Genomic DNA, 20,452 nt, shown 5'->3' with positions numbered 1-20,452 from the left:
TTTCTTTTCTCTCTTCTTTTTTTTTTTTAAAAAAAAAAAAGAGGAGACAAATGTCAGGCTTGACTCATTCTTCATGAAATGCACCCGTGAAATGGAGTGCTCTATTTTAAGAATCGCCACCTACCACAAGAGACTTGAAGGATGTGATGGCTTTCAGGACGTCTTCATGATCTGCATGCGCCTCCTAGTGAAGGGAGAGAAAAATCCCTGAGCCATGAGCAGCCACAGCCCTGCACCATATGTGCTCCATGGCCCCAGCAAACCCAGAGGCTGCCCAAATCCCCCAGGTACCCCCACAGACTAACTTAATGAGCATAAGGCAGAGTAAGAGGAGAGAAAATCAATTCAAACATGTAGGGTGGATTTTGGTCTCACATTTACAAAGGAAACTTCTATTTGCATTCCACTGCACCATCAAGGGTGTGATTCCTTCCATGCAAGGGAATTCCCATCAGGGGTGCAATTCCAGGCCTGGGTTTAAGACACATCTTGGGCCAGAGAGGGGGAAGCAGGATGCTGCCTCTTATCTCTGGCTGCTGCTGCATGGTGGTATGCTCCCAGCACCCTGGGTATCCAGGGCCTTACATCATAAGGTCTCCACCATCTAGACCTCATGCCAAGCAAATCATAAGGTATCAAGGGTTTGATGGAGCTGTCAGAGCCCCTCCGAGCCCAGGACAAGAGCTGCCTTGAACAGACTTGTCCCACCTCCAGCTGTGCAGCAGTACAGGGAACACTGTGGTACACATCCACGCTGCATACATCCACACTTCTCCCAGGGCATCACAACTTAAATCCTACTGACTCATGCAATAAAACCTCCATTCCCACACTCAGCTTAGAAGCTAGGAGAAATAAGTGACGTGTGTGTCCCCGAATCCACTGTCGACCCCCCACAGCATCCTGCCAAGAGCACGCAGCTCCCTGCCAGGCTCAGCTCTTCCCTGGCAGCTACGTGAGGGACCTCTCCCACCATAGTGCAGGGTCTCCCAGGCACAAATGTGGATTTGAACAATCATGGCTAAAAAATCTGCTGAGTAATTATCTGCTAATTAACATTGGAAGAGGGAAAAGCCAAAGCCTTTTAAAGCAGCCTATTGGGTCTGCTTTCCTCATGCCCTGGCACCCAGGGGCATGGCCTGCCTGGTGGTCCTGCATCCCACCTACCTCCATGTGCCGCTCCAGCTCCTGCAGAAGTGTCACGTATTTGTCCAGCCTCAGGAAGGGTTTGCTGAGGCTCGTGGTTAAGATGAGAATGCCTGGGTTGGCCGCACCCTGGCTCTCCATGAACTTCTCCAGCTCATCACTATAAATAGAAGCAACAACAAGAAGCAGGGCTGTGTTTTGCTGCCTCGCACGCTCTCCCGATAGCTCCCAGAGCCAGTGCTCTGCTCTGAGCTCTGCTTTCTTAAAGGCAGTCCACCCTCCCCTGCAAGGATACCCTGCAGACAAAGTGGGGATGCTGCATGGGGGTGTGGGTGCTTGTGCACAGGGCTTTTCCAGGCTGAACTATGGCTGGATTTCAGCAGGTAACAAACCATATTGTGAGCTGCTATTATAGAAAGGGAGGAACTACACAGTATGACCAGGGTCCTGGTTGTGACACTGCTGCAGGGAGGACAGCTGAGCCACATCAGGGATGACACAGCTACAGCCTTTCAGCTCAGCATGCTCTTTAGCAGAGCCTTACACAAACTCAGGTGTCTGCTCAAGAGAAGGAAGGTGTTGTTACTGCAGAGCAACCAGCCAGCTAAACAGCAGCTCGGTCATTAAAGTGGGCAACTTGGGGTGATTTAATGAACATCCTCCTTTTGCAACAATGTGCCCAAAGTATTGTGGTACAGGGGAACATCTTCCCATCTGGGTGAGCACTGTAGCCACGGGTCTGAATTAACACCCAGGTCCTTTAGGCTACCACAAGCACAGGAGATGCTACACAAGGGCTGAGAGAGGCAAATGGAAAGCCCAGACCCCTAGCCATTTTCCCAGCAGCAGGATCCCATGCTGTCTCCTCATCCTGTTGGCAACAGCTGGGGCAAAAGGCATGTCCTCCATCACCCACCTGTGCTGTGTGAGGACATTGACAGCAGAAGGGTGGTTCGCACAGTACGTCAGGTACAGGGAGCGGAACTGGGCCATCAGGTTCATAAAGCAGCCTCCCACACGCTGCTGGTTCTCGGGGAGCCTATGAACAACAACATGCTGTTATTGAGCTTCTTCATTTGCACCCTGCAGCTATGACACGCTCACCTATCTGCCCAGGAGCCACCTGCTGTGTGGGGATGCTGTGGGTCACTGCACAGCTGGAGCACCCACACCTCTCACTTAAGGAAGAGGAAGAGGAGGAGGAGGAGGAAGGTCCTCAGGTGGGACTGAGGTCCTGTGGTATCACTGAGCACCAGAGCTCAGGACACAGGGTGACCCAGCAGATGAGATGCTGCAGCCCACTGCAGCTGGCTCCCAAAGGAAAGCACCACCTCTGAGCATTTGCTCTTTGCTCACCGGCAGCCCCCATCTTCATCCCTGCCAGATCTCATACACTGCACATTTGGGCTGGTGATGCTTTCACATCAAGTATTCAGCAGACACCTTAACAGTAGAAACGTCAACTTTTTTTCTCTTTCCTACCAAAGCACTACCTGCTGCCTTTCTTCAATCCTGCTATTTTCTATATTTAACAAGTGAGGAGGAGTGTCCATGAACGGGTCTTTCTATTATTTTTAGCTGCAATTTAATAGCTTAACAACCCCAGTGCAGTGGCATAAGCTTACTTTGCAACATCTTCCAAGGCTTGATTCAGGGTTTGCTGAAATGCACTGATTTCCTCCACGTTTCCCAGCAATGACGCGATGTCCACAGCACTGAGCCTAGAAGAGTCAAACCACCAATCAGCACCAAAGCAGAGCTCTCAGGATAGCCCCATGGTGTCTGCAAGCAGCCCTTCCAAAAAGGACCAAGGGTTTGTTTCCCCAGACACATCACAGGGAAACACAAAATCCACAATCCGTGAGCTACAGACCACAGACTCCCAGAGAAGATGTCTGCTGCCAAGGATTACCTTAATTGGATTTTAATCACTTAATCACGCTAATCTTCTCACGTGTTTAGCTGTCGAATAGACACAGACAGATGGGATTTCTTCCAGGGGTGGGGAGGAAGGTGTGTGCACAGACACAAAGACAGCTTTGTCCTCACGGGCTCATACTGTGGGTCCCCTACATGGGGAGGGTCCAACAGAGCAGCCCTACAAGCAGGGATTGCTTTGTTCCTTAAGGTTGGAATTTTCCTTGCCATAAGCAGCACGTCTGCTTCTGTCACCCTGCTTCTGTCTCTCTCACTTCAGCCACTTGCTGCCTGCAGTGTGGGTAGGCTGAGAGCATGGGGAATTTCCACAGCTGGAGACATCCCAACATGAAGATTTGGGGAAGGAAGGCAAGATGTGGAAGGAGTTTAAGCAGAATGCTTCTTGCTCAGCAGCAGCTCAGGCTCAGCGAGAGGCAACCCCAATCAGAGGAATACAATGAGGAGATGACTGGGAGGTGCCACTTGGGGCTGAGAAGTCACAAGACAAATGACAAGGGAAGAAGCCATGCAAGGCACACCGCCAGAAAGCATGCACACAGCAGCTTGCAGATGGATGGGAGCAGCCAGCCCTCGACCAGACAGAAATGCCCATCTCTAACAGCTGAGCACCTGCACGACCACTGGGGAATGGGAAAGAGCAGAAATTTGTACCAATGATTTTGTTTTTTTCTAGTTCAAAGAGGTGTGAGGCTTTACCAGAAGGGCAGTAACAGTCCCTAAACATTCAAAAGCAGGAAAGTAATGAATTCTGGTCGATTTTACAGCGTTCTATCCATCTCAGATGCCCTTATATCTTACTTATCATAAGACTGGAGGGGTCTTAAGTAAGTTCCCAGAAGTGACTGTAGTTCCTTCGCATAATCTCGTTCTGTTTCCAGAATATTTTGCAACACCTAGGGTGAGAGACAGAGCACTGAGTAGATCTTGGTACGCGGGACCAGTCAAAGGAATACAGGACATCAGCTTCAAAGTGTGGAAAACCACAGAAGTGTATTTTATGCCCATAAATACATCTAAATTTGTTAATGCAGAACTCAGAATGCTCAGAAAAGCCCTTGGGGCCCAACTAATGGATTGTGCATTGCAAACTGGGGGAGGCCTGGACAGCAAGTGTTAAGGGTTGCTCCTCCTTCTCTGGCAAAGCATGAAGACAATGTGAGTTCAGATCTGAGTTTAGGATTTGTCCCTCAAGAGGCTCACGCCTAACCCTGCATGCAGAACTGGCTGCCAAGGTAAGCAAACCAATGATGTGTGTGTGCACCCTGGGACCACTGCTTGCAAGAACTTAAACAAAACAGTGGCTAAAATACAAACAGTTCAGACCAGGGCACAGCTCAGTGGCCACTGCAAGGATGCACTGAGCTCAGCCTTGTCCTGATGCTCCACTTCAGAACAAGACATGGACCATACCTTGTTCATACAACCGAGTTAGAAGTGACCCTTAAAGGCCATCTGATCCAACTCCCTGCACTGAACAGGGACACCCACAGCTCCATCAGATGCTCAGAGCCCTGTCCAGCCTGACCTTGGGTGTCTGCAGGGATGGGACACCACCACCTCTCTGGGCAACCAGTTCTGACACTGCTCTAAAAGCTGCCGCCTCCACTGTTATCCCAGCTGCCCACTTGCAGTCTCACTTTGTGACATTTTGCAACTTCCATTTGTGGTTTATCGTCTCGACAGCCCCGAATGAAGGAAATGGCAACAGCTGCATTTAAATACAGAGTCTCTTCCTCAATTGTTACAAATTGCTTCAGTGATTTCTAAGGGAAGGAGCCAGTTCAGAAGATTAATAATACGATACTTATTAAAATGTATGATCAGCATTTTAAAACTCACCACAGGGTAATAATTCTTTGTCAGCTGAGTGCTTTCAAGTCCTTTTAATGCTTTGGGAGAGAGTGGTTTATCTGTACCAAAAAAAAAAAAAAAGTCAATAAATGATAGAGCACAGCTCACTCCAGCAGGAAAAGTCACTGCTGCATCATGTCCAGCAAATATGACATCACCCATGTGAACACACAGCGATCTGTCTGCTTCATAGAAACAGGGAGTGAAGGGATGGACCCTGCAACTCACACAGCATTCGAAGCCAACACCAATCAGTGAGCTGAACCCTGCAATGCAAGAGCTGTGAATGAAGGGAGATTTGAAGAAACAAAGCTCACACAAACCTGGCAGTCAGTTCTTGTCTTCCATTTCTTATGCATCTGCCGAATGGCTGAGGATGCCACACATGCTTGCACACGCACTCACCTCCACACCAGTCCCTGCTCTGCTGCTCCTCCTCCAGAAAAGCACATTCCCTGCAGCAGACCCATCACTGCAGGCTGCATTTGGTCCTCAGAGGTGCTGTCCCTGCGCTGAGTCCCTCAGTGGGCCTTTCCCCCCATACACACTCGGGAAAGCAATTACTTTCACACCGATAGCAGGGGAGAAGCTGGAACTGACAAATTTAGCAGCTGGGGAGCACAGCATGACACACTGTCTAATTATTGCCCTTGTAGAGTTTCCTGTCGCTTCCAGCCAGGAGCTCTGTCCCTGCTTATCTCCACCCAAAGGGCACGCTCAGGACATGGCAGAATGCAATGCAGACACTGCTGAAAAAACAGTGTCTCTATTTCGAGTGACACGTCTCGCACTTCGGAGGCGAGGACAGCAGCTCCCCAGCTCACAGCAAGAGCTGTCCCCAGCAGCAGTGGGTTAGCTGGTGCTCCCTGCATCACTGCAGTGTGACCCTGGAGAGAGCATCCTCAGCTTTGTGCCTGCACCCTGTGAGGATCCCGCTCCCACCTGAGTTGGGAGGGCAGGGAGGGAAAGGCTTTGCCCACCTTCGTGGAGAATTCGTCCTTTGCCTCCATGAGGTGCTGCTATTCCTCCCAGCCAACCTTCCCCATGGGACTGAGTATTGCTCTCCTTTTATAAAACGCTGCTCTTCTCCACTCACGGACTTAATTAGTGATTCCTGGCTTGTGCCAGATGAGCCCTCAGTCTGCTGCAACGTCCTGCTCCAGCTCAGACATCATCTCCCAGAGGGAAATAGCGGGAGATGAGATATCCTAACAAAGATTGTTTCATTTAGAATGAAATAAAAACTGACCTAATTCTGAACACTCACTCATTAGTTTTGTTCTTCCTTCCTTTGCTTTTTTTTTCGCTTGCAAGAGTGGGAGCAACAATATCTAATGGGGGCTGTGCATTTTGCAGCCACTCTTCATACCACTCCTGATGCCTCTCAACAGGTCTGCATCTATGGGAAGCCCTCGAGACACAACAAGAAATTAAAGTTGAGTTTTGTCAAAAAACAAATCTGCTGTCACATAGCAGCCTCAGAAGCACAACAGGGTGAGCTGCCCGGCTCGCCGGGGGCTGCTGCATGCCATCCTCACCCCACATCTGGTTAAAATCACATTGCAGAAGATGTTAAGGACACTCGAGACACAGCTCAATAAAGGCGAATGTCATCAGGCGGATCGTTCCTTCACTGTCCCTTTCTCAATATTGCCCGTAGCTTCACAGCAGAAGATGCATCTGGGGGGAAATGTACTCTGTGAAATCAGCCATGGCTATGCACAAAAAGAGGGGACCGTTCCTTATGGCCATACAGTTATTGTTGCTTTCCTTGCAAAGGCCGTGAGCATCAATTCCGCTCCTTCCAAAAATAGCAAGCTGGAAGGCAAATGCACTGCCTGATGGAGGTTTCTAACAAAAAGCCAATTCTGTGCTTCGACGCTGGAGTGACCTGAGAGCTCCCGTAACAACGGGAGGCAAGGAGTCCCACAGCCCTGTCCTGCAGCCATGTGCTGCCAGCAGAGCAACAGAAGGACACAAGAAAGAGGGCGAAGCAGCTCTCAAGTGATGAGAGAGACAGGGCTTTCCCCTCCTCACGCTATTCATACTTCCATTAGCACTGCTGCCTTAAGCACACTGACATCCTTAATAAATAGCAGCAATTTCCCAAAGGCACAAGGATCTACGCTGCATTATACTGCTGTCATTCAATCAGCCCTTGAAAGCAATGTGCTTACCGGTGGATTTGATTTCTCTGACGTAGTTGCTTGGGAACCAGCCTGTTTTTCCATTCAAGGTCCCTTCCCACCAGCCCCCTTCCTCAACCCGGGTGACATAAATAATGTCTCCTTTGTTAACGGAGAGTTCATCCTCATTGGTCTGCTTAAAATTGAACCTGGCCTTTACCACCAGCTGATGGCTGCCATTCTCGGTCATCTCCTAAGGAAAGAAACATGAAAAAACATCAGTGGATAGTCCAAAAAAGCAGAATCTACCAGGACAAGTCATTGTTCTTTGTTGTTACAGCTGTTTTTTTCAGTATTGCACTCCACACCAGCAGAAACATCTTGCTCTTGTGTAAGCACCCCGCCAGAGGTCCCTCCCAAGAATTAATTCAGTCTCACTGTGCTATGGGAAATAGATAAGCATCAGCCTCCTCATTTCCCAAAGAGAAGCACCAGACTCTCTGCACCCGAAGCAGCAAAGCCATGATGGAGATCAGGACACAACGTGCTCGAGCTCAGAGGTATCACCCCCACCCCTCTACCCCCACAGCCAACACACCCTCAAGAGGATATTAAATGAAAGATACCACAGCCTTGGACTGCCTCCTTAGGACCTTTGCTGACTGTGAGGCTGTGCTGTTGGAGTCGGTGTGGGCACCTCCAGCTGCAGAGCTAAGAGCCGATGGATGCGAACATGGCCCTTTGGATGGCTGATCTGCCAAAGCAAAAACAACAGCTGAGTTTCACCCAACTGACCCCAAACCTTCCACGTGGCAGCAAAGAGTGAAGCCCACAGAGGAAACAAGGACAGGGGATAACAGCTGGAGGAGCATCAGTACCTAAGGGGGATGGTTTTTCTGGGCTGGATTAACTCTTCCACGATGGAAGAAGATGAACTGCAGTCCAGAGGCACTCTCAATAGGATGAGAAGAAATGGCCTTAAGTTGTTTCAGGGGAGGCTCAGGTCGGGTATTTCTTCTCAGAAAGAGTGGTGAGGCACTGGCACAGCTGCCCAGGGAGTGGTGGGGTCACCATGCCTGGAGGTGTTCCAGAGCCGTGGGGATGTGGCACAGAGGGATGTGGTGATGGCATGGTGGGGTGGGCTGGGGTTGGACTGGATGATCTTAAAAGTCTTCTCCAAGCTTAACAATTCTATGATTCTACATATTGCCATGGCCACCCATCCAAATGCAATCTTTCTTTTGAAATCCCTCTTAAATCAGCTGAAAATAGACTAATGCTTAGCCCAGTGCTTCTGGGATCCAAGTAAGCACTGCTGAAGGTGTTTCAAAGGTTGGCTCACAAGTGAGTGCCCTCAGGTCACCTCTGCAGCTGCAGCGTGGGCTTCCCCGCAGAGTGGGGAGGAATGTGAGCAGCTGTTCAGCACAATTGGTCTCTATTCAGACAAGTCCTTCTGGGTTCATTATACAGCTGAGAGATTGCTGCTGGTGAAGCACTGCCAGGAGCCACGTGAGAGAGGGATTCAGACTCCTCCAAGGAAGGACAGGAACATCACCCCCAGCACAAGGGAAGGACCAACCCATCCTACAGTTCTCAGAGCTGCTTCCTTCAAAGCTCAGTGCTCTGCAAACTGGTCTCTGGCCTTGATCCTGACAACGCATGCCAGATATTGGAAATCATGATGCTGCTCTGACACAGATCTATGTTTCACAATGAGCAATTTGCTTTTATATTGATACCAAGGGTGACCACGAGACTTTTTACCCTCTGGCAAGTTTCTTGGCATCCTGATCAGTGGCCTCAATACAAAGAGCAGCATCAGCCCTAATCCTGCTCAGATGCTGCATGGAGGTGAAAACAGGGCTCTCCAGGCACTATAATTTCCAGCAGTCCTCTGCCACTGCACCTCGTACCACAGTGTGGGAAAACAATCAGATCACCTCCTCTCTATGTGCCACCCTGCAGAAGTGAAGCAACAGGAGATGCTGTCATTGCAGGGAACAGCGTGGAGCGCTTTGAGGTATCCCTTGTTGCTTTTGTTCAGATTTAAGAATGCCTGTATTCCAGAGAAGGTATTTTGCATCTGCAGCATAGAGCTAGAGTGCCCATGGGCCATGAAAGAGCAAAGAAGAACAGAATGCTGCCTGCAGGCATCGCTGTGCTGGGGATGTGGGTCCCCTGGATCATGTTTGAAGCTTCTCCTTGAAATGGCTGCAACAGGAGAAGGTGATCAAGCCACTGAGAGTGCCGGAATCACAACACACAAACTTAAGGCTGTTGTGCCCCTGTTATCCTCCAATCTGAATGTCAGCATGGAAAAATCATTCCAAAGGGGAAGTTTGGTGGGAGTTACAGGAACTCAGCTGGGCTTTCATTCTCCCGAGAGGATTTTTGTTTCAATAGAAAAAACACCTCCTTAGGTGGACCTGGAGCAACACAACCTGCAAGCTCTTTGCAGAGGGAACTGCTTTCTGCTTTGTCTTCCTACAGTGCCTTGCATAATAGCACCAGGTCCACGATTACGACTTCCAGGCGCCGACAGACAACATGCACTGGTCTGCCCAGTCCCTGCTCCAGCAATGGACAAAATTCACGTCAAATCAAGCATGCCATCAGTGAGTCAGTGTTCTCTCTTGCCCTACTCATTACACAACGCCTGATGACCATGCTGTGAATTCCCAGCTCTCCAGACTGCTGCAGCAACACCAGAACCTCTTGGTATGAAAAACCCGCTTTGCAAACACGGGATTTGTCACTGCTGAAGCACCCCAATATTTGAGCAAGAGTGGTTCCAGCCACTTCCAGACCAGGAGGAGTGGCTTGGCCGCCACTTTGAGATGTTCTTCCCTTCATTCCTTCCAAAAAGAGAGGGCGTAGACCGCGAGTCCAGACTTCTCTGCTTATTCAAGCCATCAGCCACAGTCCCACGGAAATGACTCGGTTACTGTAGATTTTATGCTTCTTTTTCCCTGCCCCTCCCTATCTTCCAAAGCTTTTATAAATATCTGCAGCAACCTAGAAACAAATGTAAAACTGACTTTGACAGTTTGGCAGGGAAGTGTATCATTTATATTGCATCATGACAGCGTCCTATTTTATGCCTGGTCCAGCATGGAACACTGCTGCCATATGTTGCTTCAACTATGGTTAAAATAGCTGGGTTTTCTGCTCACATTCCTACACTATTTTAGGCAGGAGAGCCTTGCCTGCTCCATCACAGCTGCTTTTCCTCCCCTACCCTCTCTTTTAGATAAAAGCACCAAGCTCTGTGTGGCTGTTACTTGACAGACAGCTGCTGAACCCTGAGTTCACACACCACACGTGATGCCTGCAGTTACTTGCTCCATGAGGACATAAGGATTTGGGCTTCAAGGGGACGGATGCTCAGAAGCACGCTCTTGTACTGCTCCCCCAGCTGTCTCTTGCACAGTACGGATGCCTTGCAGAAGAGGCTGTAGGTGCAGACCTGCTGAGGATGTACCAGTCTGGTTCTGCTGCCCCAGAGCCCCAGCAGTCAGACAAACCCATCCACAGCGGTGGTTTATAGGACACAGGCTCCCGTTTCTCAGGAATGTGGCCAAGCCACCAAAAAGCAAACTTTTCAGACATGTATTTATTTTACCCTGTACTTTTCCCAAGGGTGCTCTCTGCCTGAGCAGCTAATTATATCACAGGCATTGCGCTTTTTAACATTTAAATAGAGAAAGCATATGTTCCAACAGATGTTTGCTATGAAACCAAGAGGATCCCAGCTCCTCCAGAGCCCCTCGGGGAACGCGTGACAGAAACTATTCCATGGCAAAGCCGTGTCCTGAGCTTCACCCAGTGATTGCAAAACCCCATTCGGGGCTGCTAATAAGGGGACTGCTGCGACAACAGGAGTCAAAAAGGAGCAAAGCTGTGCTGCCTCTGCTCCAGCCGAGAAGTTGGTAAGGAAGCCAAAGGAGAAACCTTCCTGTGAAAGGGAAACGCTGCTCTGGGTTTTGAATTTTTCTACTCTTAATCACCTAATATGTGTTATCCAGTAGGGAAATTAAGCTCTCACGCTGGTACTGGGTTTTGGTGGTGTGCAGGACTCCTTGTGCTTGTATGTGTATGCTTGTACATAGATTGCTCCGAAAGTAATGCCTCCTATTTAGTTTCATGAAAACAACAACATGTACAAAGCGCACAATAACACTAACAGATCAAATTCTCAGCTACAAAACATCCCACCAACATCCACCTCTGAGGTCATGGGCCAACATAAGAGAGGAGGCACTACTTTTGGAGCAGCCTCATACGATGAGGGCAAGAAGCAGATGCTATTCCCAGCTTAGTGCAGTCCCTCAGCCCCTGAGCATTGGGACAATACAGCTCAGCTGAACACTGGGGATGGAAAAAGGAGCAGGTGACTCGCTTTGCTTTGCTCCAGCAAACAGCTCTGTACTGAGAGAGACAGGAGAAGTCGTCAGCAGCAACTGTCAGTGCTTGGCTCCCCATTATGGGATCCACAAAGCACGGAGAGGAACATCGATACAATTGAGTGAGCATCTGGCAGTGTTGTTTGTTTTGACATTCAGTAAAGATATTCTGCAGACGGATCTGTTTTTCTGTTCGGCTCTCAAACACACCGTCTGAAACCTGACATTTGCATTCGGGAGGTACGCGCTCATTTACATCGAGGCTCCTTTACACTGACCTACTTTGAGGTCCCTTCATGCTATCAGAACCGAGTAGAGGTTCCTGGCTGTGAAGCGATAATCTCGCTCTGCAAAGTGCACCCAGCAGCTCTGAATCACCACCCTTAGAGCCCGAGCTGGTGGAAGGGTGAAGCACTGACCCACCAGCATCAGGCACAGTTATCCAAGCCTCCATAAATCAGCACTAACTACGAATTACCAAAAAATATCCCCCCCTCCCAGCAGACATATGAGGCAGCACTCGAAAAGACAATAGAAAACACGATTTTTCCTTACCTTCAGTAGCTTTATTTACAGCTGTCAACGTACTCAGGACCTTGGAGAACTGTTCTCCGCTGTACAAATCATGCGGCTCAAACAGCTGCGAGAGGAGAACGTGGTCAGTTCGGCACAAAACATCTCCCTCTCGCCTCCGAGCCGCCCACGTCGCTGTGATGAGCAATCAGCTGTGTGCCTGCAGGGGTAGGGCTCTCTGTTTCCCATGGGGCGGCGCGTTGCTGGGGTTGGGGGCATGCATGGCACCCAGGGACCGACCTGGGCTGCTGCAGAGAGCGGATCCTCTGGGATAGCTGCAAAGGTTTCTGCTGCCTTGAAGGCAGGGGAGATTATGTTGCTATTTTTGTTGTCTAAAGATAAAGAGATTGAGGCTGTACATGTATATACACACACATACACACGCATTTTCCCCAGCAGAAGAAACAAACAGAATTTTCTGTTCTTGCAACATGGTAGATATAACGCGATGGCAATACGGCGTATGTAAGGTGTTTACAGTTTTTTAATGGGAAGCCAGAAAAGGTTACGTGCAAAACTCTGAAGGATTTTGTGCTGCTCAGACTCAACGGCAATACAAAAACAACAAATTAGCAACGGCTGTGAGTGGGAAACTGAACCCTGTGCACCAGCCTCAGAAATCACTGCACCACAAAGAGGGGCAATTGCAGCTCCCAGTGCACTACCATCCCCTCCAGCACGTGAGAACTGCCCTCCATTCAGACAAACCATTCCAACCCTCTTCCTAACAAAGCAGAGCTCAGTGACACAGAGCCCCCAGACCTGGTACCACCACATGCCAACCCCAAGCCCACACTGTCTCACAGATAGAGCCCTCAGATCTGTAAATCCTACAGATACAAAAGGTGATACTCAAGCTCTCTTGCCAGACACAATGTACAGATACTTCCAAAGCACTACAGAGTATACTGTTCAGCAAGTACAAGAGCATTAACAGTCTTTAGGGCAGCACTGCCCTTAGAATGGCCCTTCTCTACACTCCTGGCCCATCATTGTGTTCTGAGGGGACAGAACAGGCCTTTCTGAGCCTGGGATGGGGATGCTCACAGCGTGGCTTTCCCTTTCCATCCGTGCAGCAGTGCAGTCCAACACAGGCAGCACAAAGGCTGCTCTTTATGGAGAGTATTTTTAAAAACTGACTCAGCCACTTGATACCGAGAGGCTTTGACCGAGAGCAATTCAATCCACGCTCTGTGAAATGCACAGTCTCTCCAATCCCAACAGCAGCAGCGCAGCTCCCATTGCACCCCAACATCCAGGAATGTGTCCGTGATAGGGGCTGCTCAGAGCTCACCCCACCTGACACCCCATGCCAGCACTATCTGAGCATCACCCACAGCGCCCAGCAGCAACATCAGAGCCTCTGTGGCACAGGAGATGGTAACACTGACCCCGCTGGCAGCTGCCGGAGGATGCAGAATGCCAGCAGTGCCATCACCTCCTGCCAAGCGGGAACGCAAAGCTGGCGGTGAGGCTGCGGCGTCTGCGTGCATCTCACTGGTGTGTCATTTGCTCAGTCGTGCCTTTTTGCTTCCACTTCAGTAAATCCAGAAAAACGAGTCCTGCCTTGAATGAATGGCTGCTTTTTTTTTTTTTTTTTTTTTTTTTTTAAAGGACCAAAGTGGGAAAATGCATCCTCGACCTTTTTATGTATAAAATAATGCTGCGAGCTCAGAGCCATCACACTGATAAAGTCCTAAGGATGGTGGCAAAAGACATGTAAAACAAAATCCTGGCATGAAAGCAAGCCAACAACTTTTGGGACTTTTCTTCAGGGAGAATTCATACAGAACGGCCGCCGTGGAACAACGCCTGCGTGGAAAACTCCTCTGGATGAGCTGCTGCAATGTGAATGTGCTCTGCAGTGCGTTCCAGAATAAACTCATCATACAGAAAAGTCCTCGCTTAGAGCTAAAAATCACTTTTTCCAGTGCGATCCATCCCTAATTCCATTCTTAACGACAAGACAAGCTGGGACTAACAGCGAGGAAAAGTCCTTCTGCTCCGAGCTCACGGTGCGAGCAAGCCCCGTACATCCGCGGTTGCCATTTGACGCTCTCGGTTACAAATAGCTTTTCCTGCTCCACGATCCCGGACCGCGGCTCTCCGCGGTGAAACGCCGGCGGACAACGCGCACCGCACCGCCGCGAGGAGTGAGGGGAGCGCAGCGTCCGGCGGAGCCCAGCTGTGGGCATCCCGCTGCCGGAGGACCCTCTTTGCTCCTCCAAACCAAACCAAACCAAACCAAAGCCAGAAGCCGGCAGCAGCCCGCACCCCATCCCGGGAGGCGCGGAGAAGTTCAGGGGAGCCGGGCTGCGCGTCAGCCCTTATCCGCACGAACTGATCCCACGCTCGCCCGCAACCGGCGCGGGGCTGGAGCCGACCCGCTACGGCAGAGACCCCCGGGACCCGGCAGCCCCGCAACCCGGGTGATGCAAAGCGCGGTGGTACCCGTGGGAACGGGCCAGGCGGCGGGGACAGCAATGCGTGAGAGCGGCTGGGGACAAGAGTGGGAGCGGTGATGCTGATAACCCGAACCGGTGACAGAACGGGGTGCGGGGTGAAGTGAGCAGGTCACGCGTGGGGAGCCCCGAAATCACGCGTAGGGCAACGCGGTACTCACGGCAGCGGACGGGCGGGCGAGCAGCCCCGGGGCATGGCGGCAGCGGTGCTGCTGCGGGGCCGGGCCGGGCGCTGCGGCTCTGACCCGGAGCCGGATCGCGGAGCGGGGAATGGGGAGGAAGGGGAAGGGGAAGTGACAGGCGGCGCCGCCGCCCCGCTCCGCCCCGCTGCCGGCTGCGGGAAGGAGGTGGAGGGGAGAGGGGAACGGGAGGTGGGGAAGGGAAAGGAGGGAAAGGACGGGAATGAGGAGGAAGGGGAGGGAAAGGGGAAAGAGGAAAGAAAATCGAGAAAGAAAAGGTAATTGGGAAACTGGGACAGGACAGAAGAAAGGAAAGGGAAAAGGAGAAAGGAAAGGGGAAAAGAGAAAGGAAAGGGGAAAGGAGAAAAGAATGAGAATTGGGAAAGGAAAGGCACCAAGAAAGATGACAGGAAAAATGAAGGTAAAAGGATAGAGAAAGAAAGGGAAATCCGAGCTGCATAAATGGTATTTACAGCGTTTTTGTAAGAGCAATGCTGCAGCAGAGCGCAGGGATCCGAGCAGCTTGAGGTGCTGACATGCTCAGAGCACCGTGTGCTCGGTACACCAAACGCAGCCCCTGAGCTGAGCTGTGTGTGCCTGACACCTCGCCGTGCAGTGAGGGAATGCCGCCCTGCGGGCACCCGCACAGCTCTGCGCTGTGTCTCTGGGTTGCTCTGTTCCAAACGGAGCCATCCATCTCCTGCTACTCACTCTGGGTGGTGCTGGGCAGGGAACTTGGGTGCTCCCCAGGTAGGAAGGGAGTGAAGCCAGAGCAGAGTGTGGCTTTGGGTGGGTGGGGATGGGGAGCAGGAGGGTGATGGGTTTTCATCCTCAGTCCCAAACTCTTGGTCCAAGTGCAGTTTGGTGGAGGTTGCAAGCGTTCTGGCTGCAGAAATAGCAGCCCTCAATGGCAATGACAAGCTGTGTGCTCTGTGATCCCCCTGGACAGCCTGGTTAAAGCCAGGTATTGATTTATGTTGCAGAAACCATTCTTAGTTCACAACATCCAGCTCTGTGGTTACACTGCAATAGAACACTGCTACTGAAGCAAGATTACTATCCTGTGCTTCTCCAACAGCAAGCAATGCTCAGCTATTCAGCTGCTGTCACTGTATGCACAGCGGTACCAACAGCAAAAGCAAAGATGAATCATTCCCATTTACACCCTCAAGATGAAGCTGGGCCGAGAGCTTTCACCCCTCTTCATCTTCCCCTTTCCCCCAGGTTCCATCTGGCCCTGGGACAGACTCTCCTGCCCTCAGCCTGCTGGTACTCAGCCATGGCTTGGCAGGACTCACTCTTGTCCTTCCCCTTCCCTTCCACTGAGTCCCCAATGTGTGTTTCATCATTCATGTAACGCTGGAGACAGTGCTGCCCACCTTCCTGTGCCTTCCTTCCATTCCCTAAGATTGAGTTACCAGGACAACAGGACTGGTGGGAGGACAGCACGTGTACAGAGCTCTGCAGGAGTAACCCCTCTGCACATCCCCACTGCAAAAGGTCTTCTAAGCAGCAGCTGGACAGAGGTCTGTGACACAAGGGAGAACCAGCTCGGATCCAATGCCAGACCATTTCTTCACACCCCGGGTACAGGAGCTCTCTGGCACGCTAATACAGCTATTTTTCGGAAAGTTTTGGGTGCAAAATTCAAACTCAAACTCAACTGGTCTGAGCTTAATCCAGCTCTTGAGGTCTTGTAGCAACCAGGATGGGCAGCCATATCAGCCCTATCAAAGCTGCTCAGAATATTTCAAAGACTGAACAGGTAATCAATCAGAAACAAAACAAAACAAAACTTAGAAATCTTTTCCTAAATGAAAGCAAGGAATAGAGGAAAGGGAGGAGCAGAGCAACCCCCAGAGCTGGATGCACAGTGCTGCAGATCCCTCATATCTGAAAACCGCAAAGTGACTCAATATTATCAACCGGCTTAAATGATGAGATGCTGATGCGCAGCAGTTGAGAACTGTTTCTATCTCATCTTTTAGATGTTTAAGACTTCTGTTCTCCCTATATACTTTCTGATTAGTTTTTAAATAGAAAAATAATCTCTCTGAGGAGCTGAGATCACATGGTGCAGCACCAGCAGACCGGCAGGCTGATCTCTGAGCAATAGGCCCTCTGTGCTTCCATATGTATCTGCTCTCACGCCCGGCTGTTGCAAAAGGCTTTTAGAAGTGAATTATTGGGAAACAACAGGCCAGTGAAACAGCTCCGCAATGAGCAAATTGTCATGCTGGTTAGCTAAAGAGATCTAAGGAGAAGAAAGGCTCTTTTCTTGCTCGAAGCTTCAAAGGAGGACAGAACAGTCACGGGCTGGACTTTGCATTGCTGTGCTGTATGAATGTTTTGCAGAGCGCTCCCTGCTCCTGGCAGTTCTCTTCAGAATATAGATTCGTTTCCCAAGGTTATCACGTTAAATGGGACACTGACAGCCCTTAATTACAGGTTTCTTGCTTACTGTTGGAATTCTACTGTGATACAAAAATTCTAAAACACATTTTAAACCCATACGCACTTAGTAAAAAATACGTAATGGCAAAATGAGCTGAACTCATTTTGATCTGATGCACTGACCTGATCCACTCTGATCTTGCAAATACAACTCATGCTTGGCATAGAACCTGCAGATACAGGGTCAGGAACAGGGTCAGGAACAGCCTTTGTCTTCAGATTATTTGCATGTATGAAGATTGATTTCATGTTAAATTTTCAGAAGAATCTCACGCAACAAGGGGGTGAAAAAAGCTGCTGTATTATTTCCCCTTTATAGTAAAGCAAAGCTAAGAACTGCAAGCCCTTGTCTGCAATAATGGACAAAAAGATGTAAACAGGTCCTCACCACCCAATGGTTCAGACAGAATCTGTTACTGCTGCACACATTTCCACACCTCCACTCCAAGACGTGGAGGAACCTGTCAGCTCACAGCCCATGCACTCCATTCCCACTAAATTACCCATCCTCCTATTTATGCTGTTAACACAGAAGATCAAGAAAGACTACTGATTTTGGCCCTCTGGTATATGCCTTCCATATGCTTATTAAACAAGCACGATACACCAGCACGATGTAAATAATACTTAATAATAAAGACGACTTACCTCCACTTTAAGAACTGCACAGCCCCTCAAGAACTCTTGAATATTACTGATGCAATCAGCTTCATTTTTCGGCTCCAGACAATACTACAGAACAAAACGCACGGAGATGGTTGTCTTACCTCCCATACAGCCTTGTCAGAAGGCCTGCATGAATACTGACATGTGCGCTTTGTGCTGAATTAGGGAAGTTCTGGAGGGGGCGGTGGGGGTGGCAGGCAAGCTGTCGAACCAGGAAGAAAGAGCCACTGGAGGAAGTGATGCATGAGTCGAAATGGTCGGCATCTTGTTTTGAATGTCAACATATGACAATGCCCCAAACGGCAGTGGGAACTGATGGCTTTTAAGAACACAGTGTCCCAAACCATCGTCTACAAGCAAAAAGAGCTAGCAAGAGTGATTTCTCACAAAATAAATAAAAGGCTGCTATCTTACAGAGGACATTTTAATTCGATAGCTTATCTGTGCTGCCGTTTCCCATCTCTCAGACTTCCCTTTTTTTCACCGGCAGTTACCTTGCACACTGTTGGACCATATGAACACGCTTCAGGAAACTGATAGGTACTGACATGGCTTTGCTACCAATGGGTTATGGGTTTGCAACAGCTTAAGTTGTTGGATGTAAGGTTTATGTACTCCAACTTAACCCTGTTCTCCACCGTGCTTCCCAATTGGCAAAATATTTTACAGTCAGGTCTGAAAGCATGTATTTATGCTGCTGTAATTCGTGGTATTTACGTAAATATAAACTGCATAACTTATTCAAAACCAGGACATTCCCAACTCTGGTAGGCCCGGTATTTCCTGCCACCACATGAACGTGTGTTACCTCAGCCAACCGCAGCCCTCTGCAGTCGTTTTTCTGGATGGCAAAAGAAAAAAAAAAAATCAACGAACCAAACCTAAGCTGCATTTTGCCCTCAGCCAGAACTAGTAACGTTCACATTAATCATGAGTGCTTATACAGCCTACCAAAGAGAAGCATATCCCAGACTGACCCGCAGTTTTACTGAGCAGTACTCTGGTTTCAGGCCGCCAAAACACATCTTAAGCAGTTACCTTTTCTGCAGACCCCGGAAGGAGCCGATGGATGAGTTTGCAGAGCACGGTTCCATCCTTCAGAGAAGTTTTCAGGAACTCCTCCGGATCATCAACTATTTTCTTAGGGGAGTTCAGAACTCCTAACGAAATGAGCCACGTTACCACTTGCTCTTCTGGATTCATTGCTGTCCCTCTGCCCCCCGCACGGTTCCGTGCTGCAGCTTGCCCTAACCCACATCCGTGATGACACCTTCCTGCCTCTTTTGCTGATTGCACGGCTCAAATGTGAAACTTTTTTTTTTTTTTTGCTCAGCACCAAAGCTTAGAAATCAGAACTTAGTGTTATTGTAAGGTAAGAAACATCTTTTCTACAAAATGGATTCTAGTGTGCTGAGTGTGAAGGCAGATCTTCCACTACACTACTGCAAGTTACTGGAAGTACTTCGTGTGGATACTTTTCAGTCCACCACGAAGATCTTACCTACTGACTTTCTCCTTCAGACAGATGCCATGCTATCATCTGGTTTCATCTTAATCTGTGGCTACTGCCCGAAGTAGAAAATGTAAATCTGTCTGAGCTATTTAAATATTACAACTGAACTTCATGCTGAAGATGACTGGGGAAGAATGCCACATTTAAATAGTATTCTCAACTTTCTGTAACAAGCCTTGTTAGTAAAACTGCCTTTGTATTGTAGTCACAGGATCTCATCTTTGAAACAATCTACTTTGAGGGGTTGGGAGAACCAGAACAGCAAAAGGAGAAACTACATGCAATAAATCTGAATGGGTTTGTGTCTTTGCTTTCCACGTCTTATGGTTGCTATTTCTGACCAACCTCCAGGATAGGAGGATGCTGTGTGAAAAAACTGGTAACAGAGCAGGAGCCAGTGTGAATGGTACAGCAGCCTGAAGCTAAATCAAAGACCTCACTGCCATCTGGTAACATGCATCTACAGCAATCCGTATGTGTGCAAAATGTTTCAAATTTATGACTAATTATAAGACTCTTCAAGGTTCCCCCCTTCCCCCCCCAGTTCTTTTGAGCACTGCTGTTTGTAGAAATGAGTACTGGCAGTTCCACGTTCATAGCTTAGCTTTTCTTTTCCCATATGCTCATTCTTCTACTGGGGTCAACATACATGCTTGTGAACAATGTATGTAAATAAAAGACACTTCAGTCATCTAGTTAGAATGGAACAGCTTCCAACCTGCAGAGAAGTATTTCAGTAGAGGGAAGATTACATACTTGCTTCACTAAGCAGTGTTACAGATCTGAACACAGAATACTTCACAGACTGCTTCCTCCAAAACAAACTTTTTTTTCCCCCTGGTAGATGGGCAGTTCTAGAGATTTATGCCTATTTTGCACACAGCTATTGCAGCCAAGCACGTATCAGGCTTATGGTTTCAACTACTACGACATGAAAATATTTCCCACATCTTGAACACTTACCAAGAGTTCAAAAGAGTCACCTCTTACATATTCAGAAAACCTCCAAATTTGTACTTCAGATAAGCCTCTTCAAATCCAACTTATGCACATTTCAGAAAAGCATCAGGACCCAACCAGAAATCTTCCAGTTTATTCACCCACCCTCACAGCAGAATTAATTGTGTGGCAGAACCCAGGA

At 49.1% G+C, this 20,452-nt stretch overlaps 1 protein-coding gene across 2 annotated transcripts in view; it reads right to left on the bottom strand.

Moving 5' to 3' along the window:
• Positions 1-19,083, bottom strand: part of ARHGEF6 (Rac/Cdc42 guanine nucleotide exchange factor 6) — a 30,862-nt gene extending 11,779 nt beyond the window's left edge. The window contains exons 1-11 of one of the 2 annotated variants that reach the window (XM_031594264.2): positions 18,837-19,083; positions 17,781-17,864; positions 12,020-12,104; positions 7,688-7,815; positions 7,113-7,314; positions 4,924-4,994; positions 3,883-3,977; positions 2,772-2,867; positions 2,063-2,185; positions 1,168-1,306; positions 125-184 (exon numbers count right to left, since the gene is read on the bottom strand). In XM_031594264.2, coding sequence (XP_031450124.1) covers positions 125-184; positions 1,168-1,306; positions 2,063-2,185; positions 2,772-2,867; positions 3,883-3,977; positions 4,924-4,994; positions 7,113-7,314; positions 7,688-7,815; positions 12,020-12,104; positions 17,781-17,864; positions 18,837-19,001 — 1,248 coding nt within the window. In that variant the 5' untranslated portion in view covers positions 19,002-19,083. The remainder of the gene's footprint in view (positions 1-124; positions 185-1,167; positions 1,307-2,062; positions 2,186-2,771; positions 2,868-3,882; positions 3,978-4,923; positions 4,995-7,112; positions 7,315-7,687; positions 7,816-12,019; positions 12,105-17,780; positions 17,865-18,836) is intronic. The other variant, XM_090150323.1, reaches the window with a different exon arrangement.
• Positions 19,084-20,452: the final 1,369 nt, after the last annotated feature.

Source organism: Phasianus colchicus, chromosome 14 (genome assembly GCF_987193195.1).
Source record: "Phasianus colchicus chromosome 14, bPhaCol1.hap1.1, whole genome shotgun sequence".
Classification (NCBI taxonomy): domain Eukaryota; kingdom Metazoa; phylum Chordata; class Aves; order Galliformes; family Phasianidae; genus Phasianus; species Phasianus colchicus.
Note: the sequence above shows the minus strand (reverse complement) of the source record. Positions and strands in the feature narration are given on the sequence as shown.